At 44.3% G+C, this 24,878-nt stretch overlaps 1 protein-coding gene and 1 long non-coding RNA gene across 2 annotated transcripts in view; one reads left to right on the forward strand and one right to left on the reverse strand.

Moving 5' to 3' along the window:
• Positions 1 to 338: 338 nt before the first annotated feature.
• LOC118636131 lies at positions 339 to 18,533 on the reverse strand. Its single transcript, XR_004960623.1, has 3 exons — positions 18,190 to 18,533; positions 7,931 to 8,394; positions 339 to 786 (listed from the first exon to the last, which is right to left on the reverse strand). It is a non-coding gene; the product is annotated as an uncharacterized LOC118636131 (long non-coding RNA).
• Positions 8,283 to 24,878, forward strand: part of DAPP1 (dual adaptor of phosphotyrosine and 3-phosphoinositides 1) — a 57,387-nt gene continuing 40,791 nt past the window's right edge. The window contains exon 1 of the mRNA XM_036271169.1: positions 8,283 to 8,399. Within this exon, the coding sequence (XP_036127062.1) occupies positions 8,299 to 8,399 (101 nt within the window). The 5' untranslated portion in view covers positions 8,283 to 8,298. The remainder of the gene's footprint in view (positions 8,400 to 24,878) is intronic.

The raw sequence follows: 24,878 nt of genomic DNA on the forward strand, positions 1-24,878 counted from the left end.
GAGCCACACCATCCAGGGCATTTTATTTTTTTGTCCTCATGTGAGGATATGTTTGTATTGATTTCAGAGAGAGAGAGAGAAACATTGATTGGCTGCCTCCTGTATGCACCGTGACTGGGGATCAAACCCAAAATTTTTTGGTGTATGGGACGATGCTCCAACCAACTAAGCCACCCTGCTAGTGCTGGAGAAGCATTTTGTATGTGGGGTGGTTAGGGAAGCTCTTTCTGCGAAGGTGAACTTTGAACAAAACACCCAGTAAAGTGAAAGAAGGAATCGGGCGGGATCTGGAGGGAGAGAGAACCAGAAAAAGGGAAAAGCAATTCCAGAGCCCTGAAGCAAAAATGAGTCACGTTCAAGGAGAAGCAAGGAAGTGGGAAGAGCTAGTTTGAAGAGAGAGGGGAGAGGGCAACACATGCATTTCTTTCATAGGATCTCGGGAGACACCCGTCCCTACTTCAATAACAAAGTAACTGAACAAACTTGTAGGAACTGGGATAAAGTCCACAGAACCCATGAACTTGGTCCTTGACGCCCCATTCCCATGGCCCTGACGGAGCATGTGAGCTTTGCTCTACTGTGAATGCACGGAGGGTGAGGGGTGCAGGTGGCGTCAGGAAATACCGAGAGAATGGAGCTCCTCCGGGGTGACCCCCCAGGGAGATTGCTAGGGAACCTCCGTGAAGACAAGGATTTCTCTCCTACTGTCGAGGACTCGATGTTCCACCTTCCCTGCAATGGGCTTCGTGACCTGCACAGCTGCTCTTCTGCATAAACTTCAAAAACCTGAAGATGATATGAAGGAATTAAAGCAAGTCACTGGTTTAGTGAATGAAACAAATATTTCACATTAAATAAAGAAGGCTGAAAATGGAGTTCAAGACTGAATATTGAGCCCTGGCCAGTTTGGCTCAGCGGTTGGAGTGTCGGCCCGCGGACCAGAGAGTCCCGGGTTCAGTTCCCGCTAGGCGCACGTCCCCAAAAAAAACAAAACAAAAAAGACTGAATGTTGAAAATGAAAAGGGAAAACTGTAGAGAGGAGAAATAAGAAAGAGGAAAGGGGAGGATTGGGAAGGTTTCTGCGGGTGTATGCTTCTGGCAGGTGTCTGGTGTGTCTGGCGGTAGAACTGACCAGCTGGAGTGCCCGGGCTCTGGAGCCACGTCTGATTCTTACACAGATTTTCTTCCAGAGGCGGTCAGCGGCCCGGGACACCGGGAGAGGCTCACTGCAGTCTTTTGGCTACTCCAGAGCTACCACTTTTGTCATAATTATTTAATAAAAAAGAAGAGCGGTATGGACAAAAAAGGGGGTTCTATGAAAAATAGCTTTAGAGGGTGATCTGATCTGGTCATGGTAGGTTACATGCCAGGCATATAACTTTTTAGTAAAAGGTTTATCTTTGCCTTAGGCAAGCCCTGCCCATTGTTTCTGGACATACAATTTTTTTTCTTTCTTTATTGATTTGAGAGAGAGAGAGGAAGGGAAAGGGAGATAGAAACATCGATGAAAGAGAACATCAATTGGCCACCTCCTGCATGCCCTCATTGGGGATCAGGTCCACATCTGGGCATGTGCCCTGCCCAGAAATCGAACCAGTGACCCTTTGGTGCATGGGTCAATGCTCAACCACTGAGCCACACTGACTGGGCTATGCGTATAATTTAACACAACTTTGAAATAAGCCATAACCACCCTCAAGAGAGCACATGAACTATCCTGTAATCCAATCCTCACCTTGCTTCTCCAGCCTTCCTTACACCCCCTCCTTAATTTCAAAGGCATTTTTTAAAAAGCTGCACAACTGTTCATCTCCAGAGCATCTGAGGTTTTGCTCCCTGGCATATGTTGTCAGTATGGCTCAAATAAACTCTTACAGAAATTCTCTACAGGTTTAGTTGTTTCTTATGTCGACAGACTGAATAACTTTTATGTTCAAGCCCTTCTGTGGCCGCCGTGGGAGCCAGCCACGCAGACTCTCTGGGAAGAACTGCTGTGAGGCCAGCGGCAATCAGAGCACTAACACGATGTTCTCGCCCAATGTCAATGTCTCCAGCGGGCAATGCTGGTTCTGCGGCTGCCCATGCCGGGAGACGTCCCTAGACCTGAGGCTCTTTGTACCCCACTCCCCGTCTTCCTCTTTCTCTCCCTTCACTGGTGTCAGTGTGTACTCAGTTGAATAGTGTCCCCCCAAAATTCATGTCCTCCAAGAACCTCATAATGTGATTTTCCTTGGAAACAGATTCTTTAGAGATGCAATTAGCTACGATAAGATCATACTGGATTAAGGAGGTCCTGAATTCCAATGACTGTCATCCCACCGGAAGGCCATTAGAGGACAGGGAGAGAAGACAGTGGTGTGAGGACCGCAGCAAAGACTGAAGTGAGCCATCTACCAGCCAAGGAAATTAAGGATTGCCAGCAACAACCAGAGCTAGCAGAGGGGCATGGGATAGATTCTCCTGCAGAAACCAATGTCACCATCACCTCAGTTTCAGATGTCTAACCTCCCAAATTGAGAGAGAATAGTTTTCTGTTGTTGGTAGCTACCCAGTGTACAGCACTTTGTTATGGCAGCTCTAGAACCAAGCGCAGCTCCACGTTGTGGTCTGAGGCTCTCTGGGTCGGCCCTCTCCTTCCCCCCTCCTTTACGGACATCCCCGCCTAAGACATGTCCTGCTCATTTAGTTTCATCTTAGCATCTACTCTCTAGAAACTCAAACTGACACAATGACCCAAATGAAAAGTTAGCCCAATTTTCATCTTTCTATCAACATCTTCCGAAAAGGGTCTTTACCATCAACTGAGCAAAGATTGTCAAACTGCTACGACTCCCCAGGGACTATGCTGAGTGGAAGGGGTGTAAAGATGAGCAAGACATCAGCTGTCCTCTAACTGCTCTCTCTCGAGAACAGAGTTTTGTCTTGAGGAATACACCAAGAAAAAAAAACCCTTCAATCTCAATACAGTGGCCAAAGTGTCATCATCAAGAAATGCAAAGCAGATGATGGCGGTGGAGATGCCGAGCAGCATGAAGGCTGCCTCCCCGAGCCCGCAGAGCGGGGAGCCAGAAAACCAGCACCAGAAGAGGTGTAAACAAATGCTGAGGCTTGAAGATGTAAAGGAGCTGGCTGGGGGAAGCCACATCCAATAGGAGAGCGTGCACACAGCAAAATGTCTTCTTTATGGGACTAAATTTAAGTGGTGCTGAGTTTCCTCCGCTTTGGGAAAGAAGACAGGAGAAAGTGTGGCCAAATCGTTTCTCAGAAGTGGGCTGTGAGCTGTGCTGGTGCTGAGGACAGTGTGGGGTTTTCCTCAACCTGCCCCTGCTCCTCGCTCCTTACCCAGTCAGACTCACCCCTTGTTTGGCATGGGATTTTGGAGACCCTGTCTGGAGTTGGGATTTAGACAGTGTCAGAGACCAGGGGTTTCCAGGGGTGTTTCAGCAGTGAGATACCCCAGGTAAAGACGGCACGTGGCGCCAACATCAGGAGGGATCCACCAACGGCAGCAGCAGCTTTATTCGATACTTCTAAGGGCTTTCATAGACTCATGTGGCAGGATACCCTGCCCGGGGCAGTGCTCGACACAGCTTCAGCTGTGTCATACTAAAACACCATGACACCTAGAGAACCACTTTGCAAATAAATTGAGCTGCATCCAGAGACCTGAAGCATTTGCTCCCTCGGGATGCTCCTCCTCACTCCAAGCAATGCCTGCTTGTAGGTCATTGCATTTTGACAACACCCAGCAGGCCAAGAGAGTCGGCAATATCTCTGTAGAGACAGAGATCAAGACTGTACCTAGCAGATTGAATAACTATCCCAAGGAACTTTGGAGATCAGGAAGGAGCAATGACACCCACATAGACACAGACCACAGTGGCCTGGTGCAGGCCCATTAAATAACGAGGGATCGGGAAGCAGGTGGCGATGGGATTCCACCTAGAAGAGAGTAGAAGCCAAAACCAAGTCGTCATTCAGCACTAGGTCTGTACACCACATGGCCTAAATTGGTCAGTGGAAGAGAAATTGACCAAAGGCAAGTAGAATGACTCCCGGGGGACTGGTGAGAAGAGAAGCCACAGCAGTGGTGGGGAAGGGGTTGAGGCAGGGTCTCACAGAGGATGAACTGTGACCAGGCTCAACCCACAGGGCTCAACAGGAGAGAACAGAGCTGTCTTCTCACCATCACTGGATATCCATCTGCCTCACTGAGATATATACACGTGGCCATCATTATCATTTCTTAATGACCAAATTTTACTTTTATAAAATATTTCTTGAGTACCTGGGAACACACACTGTGGCTCCACTGGGCTTGGTTTTTCAGAATTTTACGTCACCCAGGAAACAATGCCTTTTAAAGAATGTATTGTAGCCCTGGCTGGTTTGACTCAGCGGTTAGAGCATGGCCTGCGGTCCAGAGAGACCCGGGTTTGGTTCCCGCTAAGGGCGCGTACCTCGGTTGCAGTTTGTCCCCGGCCCTGGATGGTCGTGCGGGTGGCAGCCACTCGATGTGTCCCTTTCACGTCAATGTGTCTCTCTCTCCCCCTCCCCCACTCTAACTGAACAAAAAATGGAAAAATATCCTCGGGCGAGGATAACAAAAAATTTTAAAAAAGAATATATTGTAAAGGTAAAATCCACCGTGGTTATATCTTTCCTTTCTCCTGTGGAAACTCCTATTTCTCTGTTTCCAGTGTCCCACTCTCCCAAAAGAAAAAAGGATTTGAGTGAATTTTACACCTTGAACTTGATGAGTTATAGCCATATCCAGACAACCTTATTCAACAAAGAAGCTAGGACTGCTTATAAGGACAAGAGAAAAGAATAAAATGGGGTCCCAATTAATTCGAGGAAACCAATCACTTTAGCAATTGATACTGTATTAAGTGATCACATAACTGTGGCAGACAACACGGAGGTGGTGACTTGAAGTAAAACACTAATCTTTTTTCTGTACTTTTTTTTTTTTTTTATTCTCACTCGAGGACATTTTTCCATTTTTTGTTCAGATAGAGCGGGAGGGAGAGAGAGGGAGAGAGAGAGAAACATCGATGTGAAGGGACACATCAAGTGGCTGCCACCCGCACGACCAACCAGGGCCGGGGACAAACTGCAACCGAAGTACGTGCCCTTAGCGGGAACCGAACCCGGTCTCTCTGTACCACAGGCCGACGCTCCAACCGCTGAGCCAAACCGGCCAGGGCAAACACCAATCTTTTTTAAAGCAATTTGGCAGCTCTGAGCTTGCCACAGAATTAGAAGAAGAAATAGAAGCTCTCCTTTTGGAGAGCTGACCTGCAGCTAAAAAACAATGGTCAGTTCTTTCTTTGCTGTTCCTGTTTCAATTTAACATGAAATGATAATTTCTTCTTCTTTGTGGGTGGGAAGAACAGACAGAGAGGAACAGAGTAAGGGTCCCTCAACCCTAAGGGACAGTAACCTCAGTCCATGGTAGTTCCATGCCATGGTTTCCCTTTTAAGAATGTATCTTTTATTTTCCACCATCACAAATGATAGAGAGAAAGAGTGCTTGGTGAACAGTAAATAGTTAACAAATGGAGCTCATAGATCATTCCCACTGGGGAAGGCATGAGTAGAATTGCCATTGATGATGAACAGGTGAAAAGCAGACATTGTGATATGTGAGTTTTCTGTAGAGATAAAGAAATCAGAAAAAGATCAAAAGGGTCTTCAACTACATGGAGTCATTTCTATTAAAAAATTCTCCTCGCCCTGGCCAGTATGGCTCAGCGGTTAGAGCATCAGCCTGAGGTCCAGAAAGACTTGGGTTCAGTTCCTGCTAGGGGCACGTACCTCGGTTGCAGTTTGTCCTCGGCCCTGGTTGGGTCATGCGGGTGGCAGCCACTCGATGTGTCCCTTTCACATCGATGTTTCTCTCTCTTTCTCTCTCCCTCCCACTCTATCTGAACAAAATATCGAAAAATGTCCTCGGGTGAGGATAAAGAAAAAAAGAAAAAGAAAAAAAAATTCTCCTGAGCCTGGCCGGTGTTGCTCAGTGGTTGGAGTGTCAGCCCACGGACTGAAGGATTTCATGTTCAATTTCCGGTCAAGGACACATGCCTGGGTTGCAGGTTTGATCCCCGGCCCCAGTCGGGGTCAGGCTGTGCGAGAGGCAACCAATCGATGTGTCTCTCTCACATTGATGTTTCTCTCTTTCCTCTCTCCCTTCCACTCGATCTAAAAAATCAATGGAAAAATATCCTTGGGTGAGAATTAACCCAAAAAATAAAAATATACCTTGCACTTGTTTTGAAGCAAAATTTGTTATTTCTTTAATTTAAAAAAAATTATGACATCCAAACAGTCTAATGTAAAATATATTACGAGATAGTTTTATAAATGTCCAGTAACTTTGTTGGAACCACCTAGCCATGCTGCAGCCCTGTTTCCACTACAACGCCAACCGTGCGCTTAGTGAATGAGGGGTCAGGGGCCAAGCAGGGATCCTGGGGAAATGGAGTAAGCCACCCAATGAAACAGCGAGCTCACAGGAGAGCACAACAGGTGGGATGGCAACAGGTGGGAAAGGGCCAGGGGCAGGAAGATTGAAAAAGGGAAGAGGCTCATCTTAGTAAACTGCTCCTTTTCTGAACAAAGAAGGCTAAAAAAAGAAAAACCAGAATTGCTAAAGCAGAACAAAATAGCTACTAAAACACTAACCAAAGGGCTCTAGAAAGGGAACAGAAAACCTGCCGCCTGCTGGTCCCCCGTCTCTGCCGCAGGCACACTCAGCACCTCCCCGGCCAGGATGGGCCTCTGTGGCAAGTGGATCCTGCATTTCTCTCGCAACAAGCCGGAGCCCAAGGATTTTACACGCGCATATACAATCAGCGCGCGTCACCGGAGCCCAGCCTCCCCCAGGCTCTCCCTGGACACTCAGGAATTTCTCTGTGGCTATCAGAGGAAGCCAGGGTCTCACAGACGTCAAGGGAAGGACCGAAAGGAAAGGGAGAAAGCCGCCAGGCCATCGGCCGCCTCTCCGTGGGAGCACTCTGCTGTCTGGAACCCTAGCGGGTGGTCCTCCTGAAACTTGCATGTGCTGCCGGGAGTCACTTCGGGGATTTGGTTCAAATGCAGATGCTGGTTCAGAAGGGCCGGGACGAACCTGAAATTCTGCATTCCGATGTCTCCCAGTGATGCCGGCGGTGCTGGTCCCCAGGCAGCACTGGGAGAAGCCAGTGTTGGAGCATTCTGGTGAACCCTGGGCGAGGCAGGGCGGGGCGAGAGGGGAGGCGAGGAGAGAGGGAGGGAGGGAGAGAGGGAGGGAGGGAGAGAGGGAGGGAGGGAGAGAGGGAGGGAGGGAGAGAGGGAGGGAGGGAGAGAGGGAGAGGGCCTGGGACCAGAAGCACCATGTCTCCTGCGAATACATATAGGGAGAAGGCAGAAAGCAACGTGTTCTTTCTGCATGTATCACTGGACTCTGTCCAGCACCCAAGGATGCAGGGTTACTGCAGTTTCCCTTTAGGACTTTCAGGCAGATGGAATTCCCTACCCACGGATCTGGACACCAAGCACTACCAGCTGTCAGCCCAGTGCGGGGAGTGGCGGGGACTTCTAACACGCCCCAGGGGTTGGCACCAGGCTGGCCCCGTCCCACTTTTCCTCCTTCTTGTCACCTTATCCTTCTTCCACGGACGAAACAACTGTGTCTGAACCACGCCAATCTGAACATCCAGCGTATGTTGTACACTTGAAAAATGGAAGCAGAAATATTGAGAAAGTGCTAAAAACCAGACTTCGGGATCAGACTTAGTGATCTGACTCTGATTTGTTTACCCACGCTGATGATGTTCCTGAAATAGAAGCTTCATCGGTGTTCTGTGTGTTCATGTGTGAGGCAGAAGGTGGGGTGAATGAGTGCATGCAACCCCCCTCCCCCACCCCCAGCTCCCCACACACAAACCAGAGGCTAGTAGCACCAGGGAGACACCGTGGTCTGGTCCCGCAAGAGGAGCTCGAATTAATTGTGCAGTCCCGGTTGGAGTGCTGTCATCTTGATTTCCTGTGATAGAAACTGCAGGTTGCCTGGCGCAGTGTGGGTGTCCTGAGAGGTAGCTCGCTAAGTTTGCATGCTTCCTGGCTGACAGCGCCTCCCGCCAGGGCCTGGGGCCAGGGTGGTGAGTGTCAGTGGGAGGAGTAACCAAGTTTCACTTCCTGGAGACTCACAGCTGGCTTCTCTCAAAGGGCAGAGTGTGAGCAGCAGCCGAGCTCATTTCTCTGCCTGTTCCCTGGTAGCACCTGGCAGGGGCTTCGCAGACGTGAGGAGCTCGAATGGGCAGAGCAGAGTCTGTAGGAGGGAAGATGAACGCTCAGGATCCTTCCGATCTGTGGAGCACATCTGATGGAGAAGCCGAGCTGCTCCAGGACCTGGGGTAAGAGAGCAGATCTGCTTTTCTACTTCTTGGTAGGATATTAATTCCTGCTCCCACCGGAATGTTCACTTTGAATATTGATTATCTTTAGCACCCTTGCCCCCCCCCCCCTTTATGCCTTCTACCCTACTCACTGTGTCTGTTAGGTGTCTTCCTGCTTGGGGCCAATTGCATTGGAAAAGCACATATTGTTTTTCCAGATGTGAAAGCAGGGAGCTGGAGAAAATGGGACAAAGTTCAAATGCTGGACATTCTTCGAGATTAGGGACAGAATGGGGATGTGAGAGTTGGTGTTGCTTGGTTTCCTTGGTATTGGTCAGGCTTATGAATATTTGTGCCATGAAGATTTTTTGAGCTCTAAGCTGTGGCTGGTAAGATAAACAGAAAGTTTACCCTGCTGCATGGGAGAGGGACTTTTTCAAGACAGAAGGAGGAAGTGTCTGCAGCAATGTCCATGTGCCTTTCTCCGGAGGCTGTGTGTGTGAGCTCTTCTCTACACACGTCTGCAGGGGCGACTCTGAGCCACTCAGAGAGAGAGTGTCTGCCTCAAATAGGTAATGAGTTTGAATAGGTGGAGTCATCAGAGTCCCATCTTTAAGAGGGGACCAGATGAGACAACTCATCGGGATATTTAATCAGAGAAACAAATATTACACAAGAGAGGAACAGGGGATTTCCTAGAGACTCTGACCCCTAACCCTAAAGTACTGGGAACAGCCTGGTGAGGCTGGTTTCAGCACCTGTGCATTATGAGAGGCGAGACCTGCACCTTAACATCTTAATAAGCAGCTCAAGTCTTCGCAACAACCAGACGACATAGGAACTGTTATCATCTCCACCTTACAAAAGGGTTGAATAATTTGCCTTTGTCACACAACAATTAGATGGCAAAGCTGGGATTCCAACCTGCCAAAGTCAATGTTCTTAACCAGAGAAGTACTGAAACAGATGGGGTATCTGCATTAAGACGGCAGAGACTGTGTCTTTTGTGTTGTACTGTTGTGAAAGTTCTCAGTAAGTCCTGTCTTTAGATTTTAAATTTGAGGTCTCAGAACTGAACTCTACTTTCAGAAGGTAAATCAGATACAATGGCTAGAATTTTCTGTAAAGTAATCTCCTCTTCTTGGGAATTCAGAGTTCTGGGATATCGCTATCCTTCTAGATTTCCCTGAAGGACAAAAGGTAAAATGCCCCTGAGCATCCAAAACAGGTCTCACAAGTCCAGGCACTAAAGCTGGACACATGGGCTCTCACTCAGAGCTCTATTAAATTATTAAACTATACTTCTTTAGTAAATGCTTCTTGATCTATATATTCCCAGTCTACAATCAGTGATAAGCCCCTAAAGAGCTGCAAAGGAGATATTCAACTCTGGTCCTTTAATTCATAGTCTCTGCGCCTAGACTGTGTTAGATGACAAGGTGACCTAGATGATGTCCCTTCTCCCAGCATAATGCCCATGGCAGAAAGCAACTGCAGGTGGAACCCACAAGGAAACTCTGTCTTCCCTCCATGTGCAAAGAATAGACATTCAATACAACCCGGGAAAAACCCAAGGATGTGCATTTATGTCCAGACTTCTCTATTTCAGAAGGCCTAGAAATGTATTAAGCACTTGAGGATGGTTTCCATAACAATAGGTGAGCTACAATTTGTAAGAACGTGGTGGAATGAGGCTGTGCAGGGTCCCCAGAAGTTCGGGTTTATTGGGAATCAGCCTGCCGGACCACCTCTAAGGAGAGAGTAGCAACCGGTTTGTACAGTGGGGATTTCTAAACTCGGGCTGGGGGGGTGGTCGTTCAGCGGAGGAGACGTGGTTGGTCAGGCCTGGGGTCTCCCAAGTTCTTAATTGGTGGGGGGTGAGGTCTCCTGAAATTTGTTTTTCTTGCCGAGCGACTATTTACAGTTTGGGGTGGGTTAGGGTGGTTCCATCATTCCTTCCTCCTGACTGGAGGGATGGGTTTTAGTTTTCTGGAATGAGAGGTTTAGGGCAAGGTTAAATGATAAGAGTGATAAGTTTTGGATTCTTGGAATGAGAGGCTTAGGGCAAGGTTAAATGATAAGAGTGATAAGTTTTGGATTCTTGGAATGAGAGGCTTAGGGCAAGGTTAAATGATAAGAGTGATAAGTTTTGGATTCTTGGAATGAGAGGGTTAGGGCAATAATATGGAAGTTAAGAGCTAACACAATTATCTGGGGAAATTGCTCCATAATTGTGGTTCTCAACCTTGGCCATGCACTGGAATCACCCAAGAAGTTTTTTAAAACTTCTGCTCAGGCCACAGACAACACGAATGACATCAGTATCTTGGGAGTGAGCGTTTTCTTATTAAACTTTCCAAGTGATTCCAGAGTGAGATCAAGGTTGAGAATCACTGCATAGAATATAAATTCATCAGAAATGCTGAATAAATGTGGCTTTATTTTTCTTTTATTGGGTATGTACCTGAATCTTAAAGCCATTAATACATGTTGACATTTTGTTTGTTGATTTGAGAGCATTTTGTTGAACAATTTTATTGAGATATGTTTTAGAGATCATAAAACTCACTCATTTCAAGTGTATACAACTCAATAATTTTTAATGACTTTAAAGAGTGGTGCAACCATGAGCATAAATCAATTTTAGGGCATTTTCATTACCCTGATAAGAACTCTGAAGAGCATGGGTCATTTAAATATACACAGTGATGTGCTGACAAACCACATAGACGGGGGGAGCCCTGATTTTCCAGAGTCTGCCTATTTCTCTGGTGTAAATACTCCTACCTTGGACAATATCAAGCTGCCAAGAATTTATCAACCAGCTTGCAAAATTGCTGAAAATTTACTAATTGACTTGAGCTGTACTTGCCCCTCCAGGACATCACTGATACGCCTCTTATAGGTAATAATATCTGAGAAAACTTGAAAATGGTTTGTTGCCTCTGGCAGAATTCTGAATGTAAATAAATCCCTCTCCCCAACCATTAAGTCACTGGTTTTGTATAATCTATACCAAAACTTAAGGTTAATTTAGACTTTTTAAAGCTCCATAAAAACAAAAATGATTTAATGTACTTGATAGATAAAAATAACTGGTCTTAATGACTTAATTTTAAAGTTATTTTTAACAGGTTGTTTGATTAGGTAGGTAGATTTTTACATTTGTATTTTTGATAGATATAGAGAGATAACTTGATGATTAAATTAAAGAGATAGCATATGTCTTTGTTCCTTGGCCCCTATTTTTCTTCAGGCTCTGGAATATGTAAGCTCTGTAAATTCAATCCTGCCCTGAGCCAAATCCATCACCTGCCTGTCTAGGATACACATGACTTGCTCAGAGCACAGTCTTAGTCCTTCTAAAGTACTTATGTCAAGTAACTCAGACAGATTTCTGTGTCTCATTTATAGAGTGTCAGTCAAACAACATTTATTTTCATTCATCCTAAATGTGTCCAACAGCAAGAAAAAATAAAACCATCTGCAAATGTCACTCAGCTTCACCGATACCTTGGCGATATGGGGTGGGGGAGGAGTGGGTGGTGGTGGAGGAAGGGATCAGGGGTGGAGAATGGCCCATGAGAAGCGAGGGGTGAGCTGGGAACAGTCAGGCTGTGTGTTGCTCTCAAAAGGAAGTAATGGGGAGATGAAACAAGTAATGAATATTAGAGACATCACCTAAGTAACAAACCAGTAGAGAATTGCTAATCAGTTAATAATTTAAAATTCTAGAAATCCTTGGACTATAACAAAGTTTCCTACGAGCTAATGTAGAAACAAAATAGTTTTATCATTTAGTAAGCGGTAACTACAGACACAAAAGATACTGAGAAATGCAAATAATTTAGGATATTTTTAAATTATATATTCAGAAGACCTAGTCAGACATATTCCCTCAGGGGAGAAATATAATAACTATCTCCTTTTCTCTACTTTCCCAAATCTTTATTTTTTTTTTTTTTATCCTCACCCGAGGACATTTTTCCATTTTTTGTTCAGGTATAGTGGGAGGGAGAGAGAGAGAAACATCGATGTGAAAGGGACACATCGAGTGGCTGCCGCCCGCATGACCAACCAGGGCCGGGGACAAACTGCAACCGAGGTACATGCTCTTAGTGGGAACCGAACCCGGGTCTCTGGACCGCAGGCCAATGCTCTAACCGCTGAGCCAAATTGGCCAGAACTACTTTCCCAAATCTTATATGAAAGGGTCAGTGTCTGGCTGTGTTGGCCAGTGTCAAGAAACTAGACTCTAAATTCTGTATACTTAAGAAATCAAAATGTCTCTCATTTCTCTGCCTCTTAACCTTCACATATAAGAGAAAGTTAGAATAGGTCAAGGGTCAGCAAACGTTTTTTGGGTGAGGAGCCAGGTAACAAATATTTGGGGCTTTGCAGGCCCTGCGATCTCTGCCCAAACTTCTTCCATCTGCCCCTGTGGTGGGAGAACAGACCACAGAAACTGTCATGGTAGCGCTCACACAAATTGTTATTTTTGAACACTGAAATTTGAATTTTATACAATTTTCACGAGTCACAAAATATTCTTTCCCCCCTCCTCTCAACCATTTAAAAACATAAAGATAATGGCTTTCAGTTCATCCAGAGATATGTGCTCTAGCAGGAACTGGCCCTCAGGCGATGTTCTGCTCACCCAAGGAGTAACTGATAATAACCCAAGTGAGTTCTTATGACAAAGCAGACATTTTGCACACACTAGCTCTGGCCTTTAGTAGGTCCTGCAATTCCAACTTGACTTGTGAAGAGACTCATTGGCAGAGAATTCAGGCTGCCTAACATCCAGTGGATCCGGGTCCAAGCCCATGTGTATTCTCCCAAACCAGGGTGCTCTCTGGCTGCCATAGTCATTCTATACTGGCCCCCTACTCTGCACTGCACCATGCCATTCACATCCGTGACGTCATTTAGTCTTCACAGTAACACGTTCAATAGGTATGATTATACTCATTTCATAGATGTGGAGGGTGACTTCAAATAAATTCAATGAACTGACCAGGTCACCGACTTCCTAATTGGTTCAACTGAGTGACATGCCTAGGAGATTACCCCAAAGCTGATCCTCTTTCCACTGATCCAAGAAGGTATATGTTCTAATCATGGCAATTAGTAATTACGGGAGGCTCACTAGGTGCCAGGCACTATTTTAAGCCCTTTGCATGTATGACTGATTACATCCACACATCGCTGTAGATAGATAGTATTACTGACATCATTCCCGTTTACAAATGAGAAAAGTGAAGGACAGAGCTGTGATCACATGCCCAGGTTTACATGCTCAAAACCAACAAATCCCGTTTTGCTCCAGAGTCCATGTGCCTGTTCACTAATGCAACTCCCAAATTCCCCTCACACTTCTTTCTTCTTATACTAGCACTGTATGTTAGTGCTAGCATGAACTGAGACAAATACAAAAGTTCTGTGGTTACTACAGCCAATCGATTTTATTACGAAAAACAACACTAACTATTCTTTCACATTATTCACATAGTACACATACATGCACATGACACAGTCAGGTTAATATCCTAATTAATAAAAAGTTTTTGAATTTTGTGTAGATTTCACTTTTGGGGCCGAGCTAGACAAATGGACAAGGCTAAGAAAAGTATAGAAAAGTCAGCTTTGAAGGAATGTGTTTACAGATCTCTGATACTAAGTAGAGCAATGATGCTTGTTCCTCTTCTGAGTCTATAATCTGCAATTCTGTAATCTTGGAGTCTAAAAACGGAAGGTGAGTCTCTTACCGTGGCAGGAGAAAATGTAACTAGTGTAGTTTACTCTCTCAGTGACTCAAGCAAATTTCCTCTTCAGTTGTTGTGTTTTCTGTTCCTCTGTGGGTGATGGTGACTTCCTTCTGCTTACATATGGAAATCTGTCCTCACAGGTTCTCCACACTAAGGGGTCACTCAGTTTCATTCATTTACTTTTCCATTCATCCATAGATCCCTCTGTTTGTTGTCGATGACATTAGGTGCCATGCAGGTGGGGAATGCTGAAATTAAGATAGAATGGCCGCCCCCTCGAGGAGTTCGCAGCCCAGAGGACAGAATGCAGCTGCGTGTGCAGCTAGTGCTGGGTAGTGCGGGCTGGGGACACAGCGTCGAGAAAGCATACCTCATATGGCAGGAACTGGACGCGGAGGAGGTGGCCTTGGGATCGATAGGATTTTTGTCAGTTGAAGTCAGAAAACAATGAAATAGAGAGTAGATAACTAATAAAATAAGGACCTGTCTGGAATCTTTTTACATCTCGCAAAGCTTGGGACTCTTCCCTCTAGCCATAGCTTCCCGAAAGTGGCCCACTCTGTCGCCTGTACCAGCCCAAAGTTGTCAATGATAATGCCGTCTAAAGATAATTACCCTGCAGCCGCCTTTTACGAGGTACTGCAGGCTGCAAGGATAACCAGAGGAGGTACAGAATCCAGCCTGGTCCTACTCAGAGATGAGCCCTCCTGAGAGAAACGTCTGATGTTTGATTTCTGTGCAGCCATTCTAGTGCTCCCCAAGTCCTTCTGCACAAAATATTTCTTCTGGTCAGTCATTGAGCTTTGGGTCCCAGCCCAGATCACACACTCCCTGGCCCCAATCACTGGGGGAGCAGTGATGTTCTCTTGGTCTTGCACCTTGACCTGGGGGCAGGACAGATGGACGTCTGCGGGAATGAGATACAGTTTGCCACCCCTCCCTCCAGTCTCTCCACGTCTGACAACCCTGGGTGTGCTGGCCCACCTGAGTCAGGCTCTCTACATGCCTATGTCCTCTGTCTTTGGCTCTGCCTCTGTCCTTTGAACCACTCTGTTTGGGTTGTATCTGTGTTCCCAAATCACTGTCCTGTGTGTTTCTGTCTGTCTCGGTGAGCTGGTGTGCCTTTTTGTCTCCAGGTTTTGGTCTCTATCTCTCTGTCTCGGTCTACAGCTCTTAACTTTTGTGTCTCTGACTCTGTGCTACTCTGCATCTCTGAGTCTCTGGCTGTCAACCTCTGTGATTCCATCTTTCAGAACACCCTGCCGCATTCCTCAGACTCCTTCAAGAACAGGTTTATCCTGGTCTCCAACTCCCTCAGAATTCTCTTCTTCCAGTCCTGTTTACCTTTCGTTGAGCCTTGACTCCCACCAAAAGCAAAAGAAACAAAAACAAAAACGCCCTGCGGCCAGCCTTTAACTCACTGTTTGACCAGCACTCACATTTTCTGCCTCTGTGGTCACTCAGGTTTGCCTCGAGAAGCCTGGGGCAGCTGGCCTCACCTTTAGCTCTACTAGCTCATGCAGATTTAGAATGGCCACATGGAAAGCCACAGGCAGGCAGGTTTCATCACAGGACCTTACTGGAAGGCTGGCGAGTCTTTCAGCCTTTCCTATGGTCACACCGTGCCCGTCTGAGGCCTCGTTAGAACTTTCAGAATCCTGCGCAGAGCCTTTGCTTGGTTCTCTGTACCTGGCCAGGGCCTGTCACTGTGATCCATGGAAAGAGAAGGCCACATTGTGACCATGGGAGTTAATGTTCATACATGACCACACCATCTTGTCTTAGATTTGTCACAGCCTGACTGTAATGCAAGTTACAGCACAGAGAGCTCTTGAACCAAATGAGATATTTACTTATCCTAAACCATGATTTCTGAGGGTATAGGGGGCCAAATGCTTTATTTTTCACCAAACTGAAGAACCTGGAACCAACCCAATGAACAACTGAACATGCAGATAATCAGCAACTAAGCAATCCCACGGAAACTCAAATGTTAAGGACAGACCAACCCAAGCTCAGACTGCTTGCAGTGGGATTGCCTAACTGATCTATTTGATGGTCAAGCTCCACTCTGTTCAGAAAGACTCCGAGGCCAAGTGTAGGCTTAGCAAGAACAAAGGTCGGTGAGCATCATCTATGGCCTTAGGAGCAGGAGCAGCCTCACGCTCTGCATTTGCCACCTTTGGTCTAGCGGGTTCAGAAAGTGTGTCGGTGTCGTTCAAAAGTGAGAATAATTTTGAAAATGAAGAAAAAAGTGAAAATTCTCTGCGGAGGAGTGATTTTGTTGGCTGTTCAACTCCAGGACCTTTTAACGGCTTTCACATAGCCAGGGGTTGAATCCATTGCTTTGGGTTGAAATGTATGTCCTTACATTTCAAAATGTATGTCTCATTACAATTCGAACGGGATAGAATCTAGGTTCTATGTTACTTCTCTTTGCCAGGAAGGAGAAACATATGTCATTAAATATATGAATAATGTGTAGACAGGGGTTACTAAGAAATTTTCTCACGAACAAATATGTAATCTAAGTGGATGCAGGCTCATGTTTTAACGTAAAAGATCACGTTCGGTGCCCACTGTTCTTCTAGCTTCATTTTGTATTGCTCAGCATAGACCCTCCGTTCTGCCTAGCTCCAGCTGAGGGTCTTCCTCCTCCGAGAAGCTTTCCCTGATCATCCCAGCCTCCTGCGAAGTCTCCTTCTGTACCATTTACTGTCCATTTCACTATTTAGGGATTTTCTGACATCACTGCCTGCAAATCCTTCTCTTCTCCTCCCCATTGGTACTGTAAAGCCACTTAGTATTTGCTTTGCCCCCTTGGTCCCCTTCAGATGCCACACACTGTGAAGTCACACCATCCAGGTTATTGAAATGAATTCCAGTGTTGAGTACCAAGAGTTTTTCACCTCTGATTCTCAAGGTCTACACTGCATATCAATCACATGAGACTGTTGATAAACATAGATTAAAACCCAGCAGGTGTAGGGGGCCTGAGAATGTGAGTTTCTAACAAGACCTCCGGGCACTGAGGAGCAAGGCTGCCCATTGTTTGCAAACACCAGGTGCCACTCATCAGTGTTCTGAAAGTCAGTTTAGTGAGTCACAGTCAATATCTGTTCAAAAGAAATACAAGAGAAAAGAGTAGTAAATGGCATATAGAATAGTGTTGTTTCCTATGACATTTTTGGCTTTTTTGTGTATGTTTGTAATGTATATCTGTGTGTGTGTTTATATACATGGAGGGAGAAAGAAATACAAAATGTATTTTACACCAAAGGGCAATTCAAAAAGTTTAAAAGACGCTTCTTTCAAGGAGAGTGCAAAACGAGATATAAACGTCTATCAGCAAATTAAGACAGTAAAACCCAATGGGATAAGAATCTATGAGGGTTCCACCATGCTGGGCAATTCCCCAGAAGGTTCTAGCATGAAGGGGCACTGGAAAGAGACAAGAGGCTAAATTTGGGAACCAGTGTTCTGGATCTAGCTTGTCTTTTGTCTCTGCGGTTGGGCGTGTTTCCTGTACTTTGCTGAGAGGCAGCTATGAATATTCTTTAGCGAGTGGGTGTTTTCCTAATTTGTTACTGTATCACGGAATGGATACTACCACTGTTTCCTTAAGGTCAGCTGCTGCTTTTGGTAATTTCAAAAACCCAATACAAATATTCTTTTGAAGCTTGATGAGTCTCTGCTCTGCTGCCTCTGTTAGCCTTGAGACACAATAATGGCACCGTGTGGGCCGTGGGGGGAATAGAATATAACATTGCTTTGAGTGTATTGTTACAAATAGTAGCTCATACTCTTTTTTTCTTCAGGGTAAGTAAAACAAACAAAAAAATTTTTTTTTAAGTTTTAGAAAAATGAACCTTATTCCAAATTATTCCCAGCCCGTAGCACCATGCCTGGCATAGTCATAATATGTTGTATAATTAGCAAATCCTGTATCCTGTTCTTTTCTGCAAAAGTCAAAGAATGATATAAAATGTTTATAAAAGAAGACTGTGTTCCAATATATGAAAATAAGAGGGTTTTCTTACCAGGCAGTATTGTTAGTTGCCTTGACGGTGAGAGAAAACCGAGGTTGCTACGTGGGTGAGGTCACAGGCACTGGAGTGGATAGACTAGCTGAGGGAATGACTGGGCACCAAAGTGCCTCTCTGCTCTGCAGAATCCTCACTGACACCGCATGGACGCTCAGGATCGAAGGCGGCTGCTTACTGGCATTCATTTTCACTTGGCACTTCCCGGTAGTCAAGTGGTTTCTTCTTGCGCTTAATTCTAAAGACGTTGTGCTTCGGATCAGCTGGGGGAGGCTTGAAGAGGCAGCAGAGGAAAATGACTTGGGAGATTTAATCGACAGTAGGTTTAGTGTGAATCAGCAGCATGATGCAACTGTCAAGAAGCAGCGCAATCTTGGGTTTCCTTCAAGACGGCGAGAATAAGGGAGACCCGTGAGGCTTTGTTTTGCACGTCAGACCTCAGTGCCACGTTGATTATAAGAATTGGGAAAGTAGTCAAAGAAGATAAAGTTTCTGGATGATAAGGTCCTTGGGAGCTAAAGGAACTGAGCGATTATCAGAAAAGGAGAAGTTGAATGCCCTGCCCAGTTTGGCTCAGTGGTTAGAGCATTGGCCTGTGGCCGGAGAGACCCGGGTTCGGGTTCCCGCTAAGGGCACGTACCTCGGTTGCAGTTTGTCCCCAGCCCTGTTGTGTGGGTGGCAGCCACTCAATGTGTCCCTTTCAAGTCGATGTTTCTCTCTCTCTCTCTCTCTCTCCCTCCCTCTCCCCCACTCTATCTGAACAAAAAATGGAAACATGTCCTTGGGTGAGGATAAAAAGGAGAAGTTGAAGATGATGGAAAGAGAAGAGAATACTTTCTAAATGCCTCTATTTACGTTTTTTTTTTTTTTTTTTTTTTAAGTTTAACACCAAAAAGTAGCTCTGGGACCATCTGTTGAAAGCAGTTGCCTAGCAATTCAATGCAGGCAAGAGTTTCCTGCCTCAGTTAGGAAAGCATGGAGTGAGCTTACCTATAAAGGAGCGAGCTCCCTTCATTAGCAATATATGTAGGCAAAGACTGGATGAGGTCATGTTGGGGTTGAGATTTCATTCACACACTCTAAAAAAATTTAAAGAATTATAAAATAAAATAAGCTGATGGTTGCAATGGGAGATTATACATGACTTTTATTTATTAAGTTAAACATTCTTAATTGTTTAATTTTAAAAAATAAAAATAGCCTTGGCCAGTTTGGCTCAGTGGTGAGAGCGTTGACTCACAGACTGAAGGGTCGTGGGTTCGATTCCCGGTCAAGGGCACGTACCTGGGTTGCAGGTTGATCTCCAGCCCCTGTCGGGGCACATGTGGGAGGCAACCAACCCATGTGTCTCTCTCACATCAATGTTTCTCTCTCTCTCTCTGTTTCTCTCTCTCCTCCTCCCTCCCTCCCTTCCACTCTAAAAATCAATGGTAAGGATTAACAAAATAATAATAATAATAATAAAAATTAAAATCCTACATGGCTTTTATAATACTAGAGATGAGTTTACCATGAAGACATTGAAGTTTCAGCCCCAAGGGCCCTCTCTGGTATAGACCCTGGCAATATAGTTAATAAATGTCGTTGCCTCACCTGGTCGGTTTGGCTCAGTGGATTGAGTGTCATCCCATGGACTGAGAGATCCCGGTTCGATTTCTGGTCAGGGCACATGCCTGGATTGTGGGCTCGATTCCCAGTAGAAGATGTGCAGGCGGCGGCCGATTGATGTTTTTCTCTCACATCTATGTTTCTATTTCTTTCCCCTTTCCTCTCTCTCTAAAGAAGAAATTAAAAAAATATTTAAAAATAAATAAATAAATGTTGTTGCCTTGAAGTGTATTTAATACTATTCCCTGTACATGAACCTTTTAAATGCCCTGAAATCTTACAGCTTACATTTTAGAGAAATTTAAGGACCCCAAGTTTGCCAACAATCTTAAAAACTTTATTACCAATAAAGCTGAAAATAACTTTTCTACACTATCAATAATTTTAAAAAATTATTCTATGTGGGAGACTGAATTACTGTTCTATGCTCTCTCTAGAAAATTTTATTATAAAATTATTGTTATATGAAGAAATAATCAAAGATAATACAGCCAAAAATATGGAGGGGAAAAGGTATAAGGGTGTGTTAAACAACAGAAAAAGTTATTTTTTTGCCCTAGCCTGTTTGGCTCAGTGGTTGGAGCGTTGGCCTGCAGTCTGGAGAGACCCGGGTTCAGTTCCCGCGAAGGGCAAGTACCTCGGTTGCAGTTTGTCCCCGGCCCTGGTTGGGTCGTGTGGGTGGCAACCGTTAGATGTGTCCCTTTCACATGGATGTTTCTCTCTCTCCCCCTCCTACTCTATCTGAGCAAAATATCGAAAAATGTCCTCGGGTGAGGATTAAAAAAAAAGTTATTTGTCTCAGATTTGTGATATTCATCTGCTTTTTAAATTTGCAATGTTTTGTGTTTCTCATGCTATTTTCATATTATTTTTTGTAATTTTATATTAAATATCTTAATGAGATTTCCAAATTTTACAAACATCAAGTCCCTTAAAACCTGACTCTTACCCTGACTGGTGTGGCTCAGTTGATTGGAGCCTCATACGCCAAAAGGTGGTGGGTTCAATTCCCGTCAGGGCACATACCCAGGTTTCCAGAGGCAACATGTTTCCGTGACATCAATGTTTCTCTCTCTCTCTCTCTCTCTAAAAATCAATACCATAAAATAAAAATTTAAAAATCTGACCCTTCCCCCTAAAAAATCAGAATAATGAAATAAAAAAAAAAAAAAACTCATTTAAACACAGCTCCAATTACAGGAAATTTAAGTCATGCAACTGGGACTCTATGTACTGAGCTGTTGGATGTGCCTGTGAACCATACAAAGCCCTATAAATAAAGCCTGCATCACGGCAGCCAATGAGCCGTGGTCCCCAGTGCGGAGCACAGCAGCACAGTCCACTCCAGGCTTCATCTCTCTGCTGACTGCTGCCCCGCCACACTCACCCCGAATCCTCACACGCCGTGCCCTGCTCTGACCCTGTGCGCACCTGGCACAGTCTTGCTTCCCGGCCTTGGCTCTGGTTATATCCTCCCCCCCTCCCCCCCCTCCATCCAAGTGCTGGGTCAATTCCAACATTTAATAAACAGTAGTTGAATAAATTTCAAAAATTAAACAAATTATTAACAGGTTTATCTCTGGAGTTTGAATTAAGAAAGAAATGAATTCTTTTATTTTCAAATTGTAGTTACCCAAGAAATAGATTAATCTATTTTATTATTTTGTTTATTGATTTGAGAGAGAGAGATGAAGAGAGGGAGAGAGAGAAACATTGATTTGTTGTTCCACTTATTTGTACATTCATTGGTTGATTCCTTTATGAGACTTGACTGGGAATCGAACTCAAAACCTTGGCATATGAGGATGACGCTCTAATCAACTGAACTACCCAGTTGAGGCCATTTTATTATTTTGATTTTTATTAGAACAAGCTAAATTAGGGAAATTTGATTAAACTAAAGTCTTTTTTAAATAACACCCTAAATCCTGGTTCCTTCCATTAAGGAAACCATACTTATGTATTGGGTGTGTACTTTATTTTATGTGTTTGCATATCTTCATCTGTCAATATATATATGTTGTATAGTTTTGGGAGAGAAGGAGCGATTTTATACAACTAAGTGATCTCATTCTGTACCTGGTACTAATTCCTGTAACTTAACAATATGTTTTGGGATCCATCAACTATTTTATTTTTTTATCCTCACCCAAGGACATTTTTGGGAGGGAGAGAGTGGGGAAGAGAGAGAAACATAAATGAGAGAGACACCTCGGCTGGTTGCCACCCACATGGCCCCAACTGAGGCTGGGGACAAACTGCAACCGAGGTATGTGCCCTTAGCAGGAACTGAACCCAGGACTCTCTGGACCACGGGCTGATGCTCTAACCACTGAGGCAAACAGGCCAGGGCAGGATCTATCAACTTGTGAATTGTGTGTGTGTCTACAACACCCTCAGTGTCTCCCAGTAGGGGTGCACTCGGCACTCTGAGCAGGACAGTTCTTGGTTGTTCGTGGCTCCATCCCTCCGCAAGGTGTTGAGCATTCCTGGCACCCCACCTCCTCACCAAGTGCTGGTAGCACCAATCCCCAGCCCGCAGCATTTGACAATCAAAAATGCTCTCACACCTTTCAAACACTTCTGGTTCACTTTTTCACAATCTCATCTGATGACCACTCAACTTTGTCATCTCACTGTTACTGGATATTGAGAACAGCTCCAAATGTGTCCTCTCCCAAGCACGTCTGCAACAAGCACCTGTGTCCGTCTTTCCTTCTGCTTTTGTGTGAGCTTTCCACTCGGCAGACCCGTGAAGTGGAATCGCTGGTCACCCGTGCGTGCTGTTACACTAGATGCTCTGAATTTCCCTCCAACTTACACCCTCCCAACCGCACAATAATATCCGCCATCCCCAAATTCTCTAATAGTTAATGCTGTCTCACTCTTCAGTTTTAGCTAATCTAGTAAATAAAGAAATGGCACATTGTTGTTGTAACTTGAACTTCTCTGATCAGTACTGAGACTATTTATTTAAAACGCAACATTCCTCTTGTGTGAAAGACTTTCACTTTCTCTTCTGTATATGTTTATATTTTGATTTTTACTACAAATACTTTATAATCAGAAAAAATCATACACACTTTAGAAAAGAACTACGTGTCCTTCAAGGCCTACTTCGATGTTGGCTCATTTGGGTTGTGGTCTTGACTTTTCTTCCTGAAACCTCTGTGAGATGCTTCATCCTCGAGTACACAGTTGCAACATGTTTGTCTCCTGCTCCTGACTAGATTAGTGGTTTTCTAAAGCCCAGCTTACAGTTTTTCCATTTTTGTCCTTTTGACCTGCACAATTGCTTTGCTCAGATTTGAAACTTCATAAATAAAGACTTACAGAGCTGAATGACGGAAGGTAGAGAAGGTTCAATATGAGGAAATTACCAACTTCACTCTACTGTATTTTCAACCTTTGTTCTTCATGGACACAGATAGACATATTCCTACAAAATACGTGTAACGTTATTTGGCTTCATAGTCAATCCCCTGGAAGATATATATGCTCATCCTAAGTTTCTGGGAAAGAAATGCTGAACTCAATTAAAAGAGGAACTTTAGGCATTTATGGGAGAGCTGTTTGCGGAATGAAGATCCTCATTGCCCCATAGACATCACAAAGTGGGTGTAGGTGTCTGTCTGGCAGACTATCTTAGGTTTGTCCAGGTTCAGGGCTCCATAAAATCCAAGAGATGTCAAGATAGACTCAGCAAGCTGCCATCCAGAAATTACCATTCACAGAGATAGGCCAAATTGGAGCACAGTGTGCTTCTTCTGGCTTTATACTCAAGTGTTTTTTTAATGTATTTATGATATATAATTGTTACTTAAAAGATTACCCTAAAAAATTCTCAGCAAAAACTGCCATCAAACTGTGATCGCCAGAAGACAATTCTTCTGTAAGTGCTTTAAACACAGACTTCAGATCTCATTGAAAAGCACCCCAAGGAATGTCCAAGTCCTTTACATTTTAGAATTTTGTTGATCGAATTTTGTTGCTTCAAATATGTGATCTACTGGCTCAAACTAAATCTTATTCTGAAGTGTTCATCCAAAAATCAATTATTGGCAAAAGGTATTTAAGAACTTGCGGTCTTGTGGAGATTTCAGCTATCAAAAGAATTAGAGTTTGGGCTCACAACTGACCTGTAAAGTATGACTATTATTAATCCTATTTTAGAGGTGAGAAAACTGAGGCTCAGATTAGTTATGTAACGTATACAGCTAGTAAGACTTATCACTTGGATAGGGACCCAGGCAAACCAACTCGAGGCCACAATGCTATTCACCACCTAGACTGCCTCCATCAAGTCCTCAAGGGAATAAGAGCAAGGTGCAGAGACTGTGCCTAGAATGCTCTATTTTCATGAAATTGGGAGCAGGGACATATCTGAGTGCCTCTAGATCAACCATTTGCAACCTATTTCATCTCATAGCACACATACACTAATTACTGAAATTCTGCAGCACACCAAAAAATATAAAATATAATTTGCCTATCTGACAATTGATTGATTTTGAGTGATTATAAAAATAATAATAATAGTAGTAATTACTTACCCTTTTTGCTCCAAGTTATTTTCGGTGCTTAGCCTAGGACTCTCTGGTCCGCAGGCTGATGCTCCAACCGCTAAGCCAAACCAGCCAGGGCTTGCTCCAAGTTATTTTTTAAAACATCAGGTGCCTATACTTGTACATAAGGATTTCTGGTATTCCAAAAATTAACCAGTCAGATGCAACCTTATTATGCAATGTGACCAATAAAATGCAACTCTGTTATACGATTTATGTATTTATGATTTAAGACAGGGCATTCATTGTTGTTTTGGCTGTTGTCATTTTTTTATTTGATAATCTAAAGGAAAAGAGGTCAGTGTCTTGCATGTTTTAAAAATTCTGGTGGCATACTAGTTAAAAATCACTGATGCATAGGCTGTCTCTTAGGAGAAAACACAGGAAATGGTGAGCATTGGTGTCCCCTGGGTAAAGGAACAGAGGGAGTGAGGATCAAGGGTGAGAAAAAAGATTTATTTTCACTGTCTTCTTTTTTTTTTTCCCTTAATTAATTTTAGAGAGACCAGAAGT

Source organism: Molossus molossus, unplaced genomic scaffold, assembly GCF_014108415.1.
Source record: "Molossus molossus isolate mMolMol1 unplaced genomic scaffold, mMolMol1.p scaffold_m16_p_1, whole genome shotgun sequence".
Taxonomy (NCBI): Eukaryota; Metazoa; Chordata; class Mammalia; order Chiroptera; family Molossidae; genus Molossus; species Molossus molossus.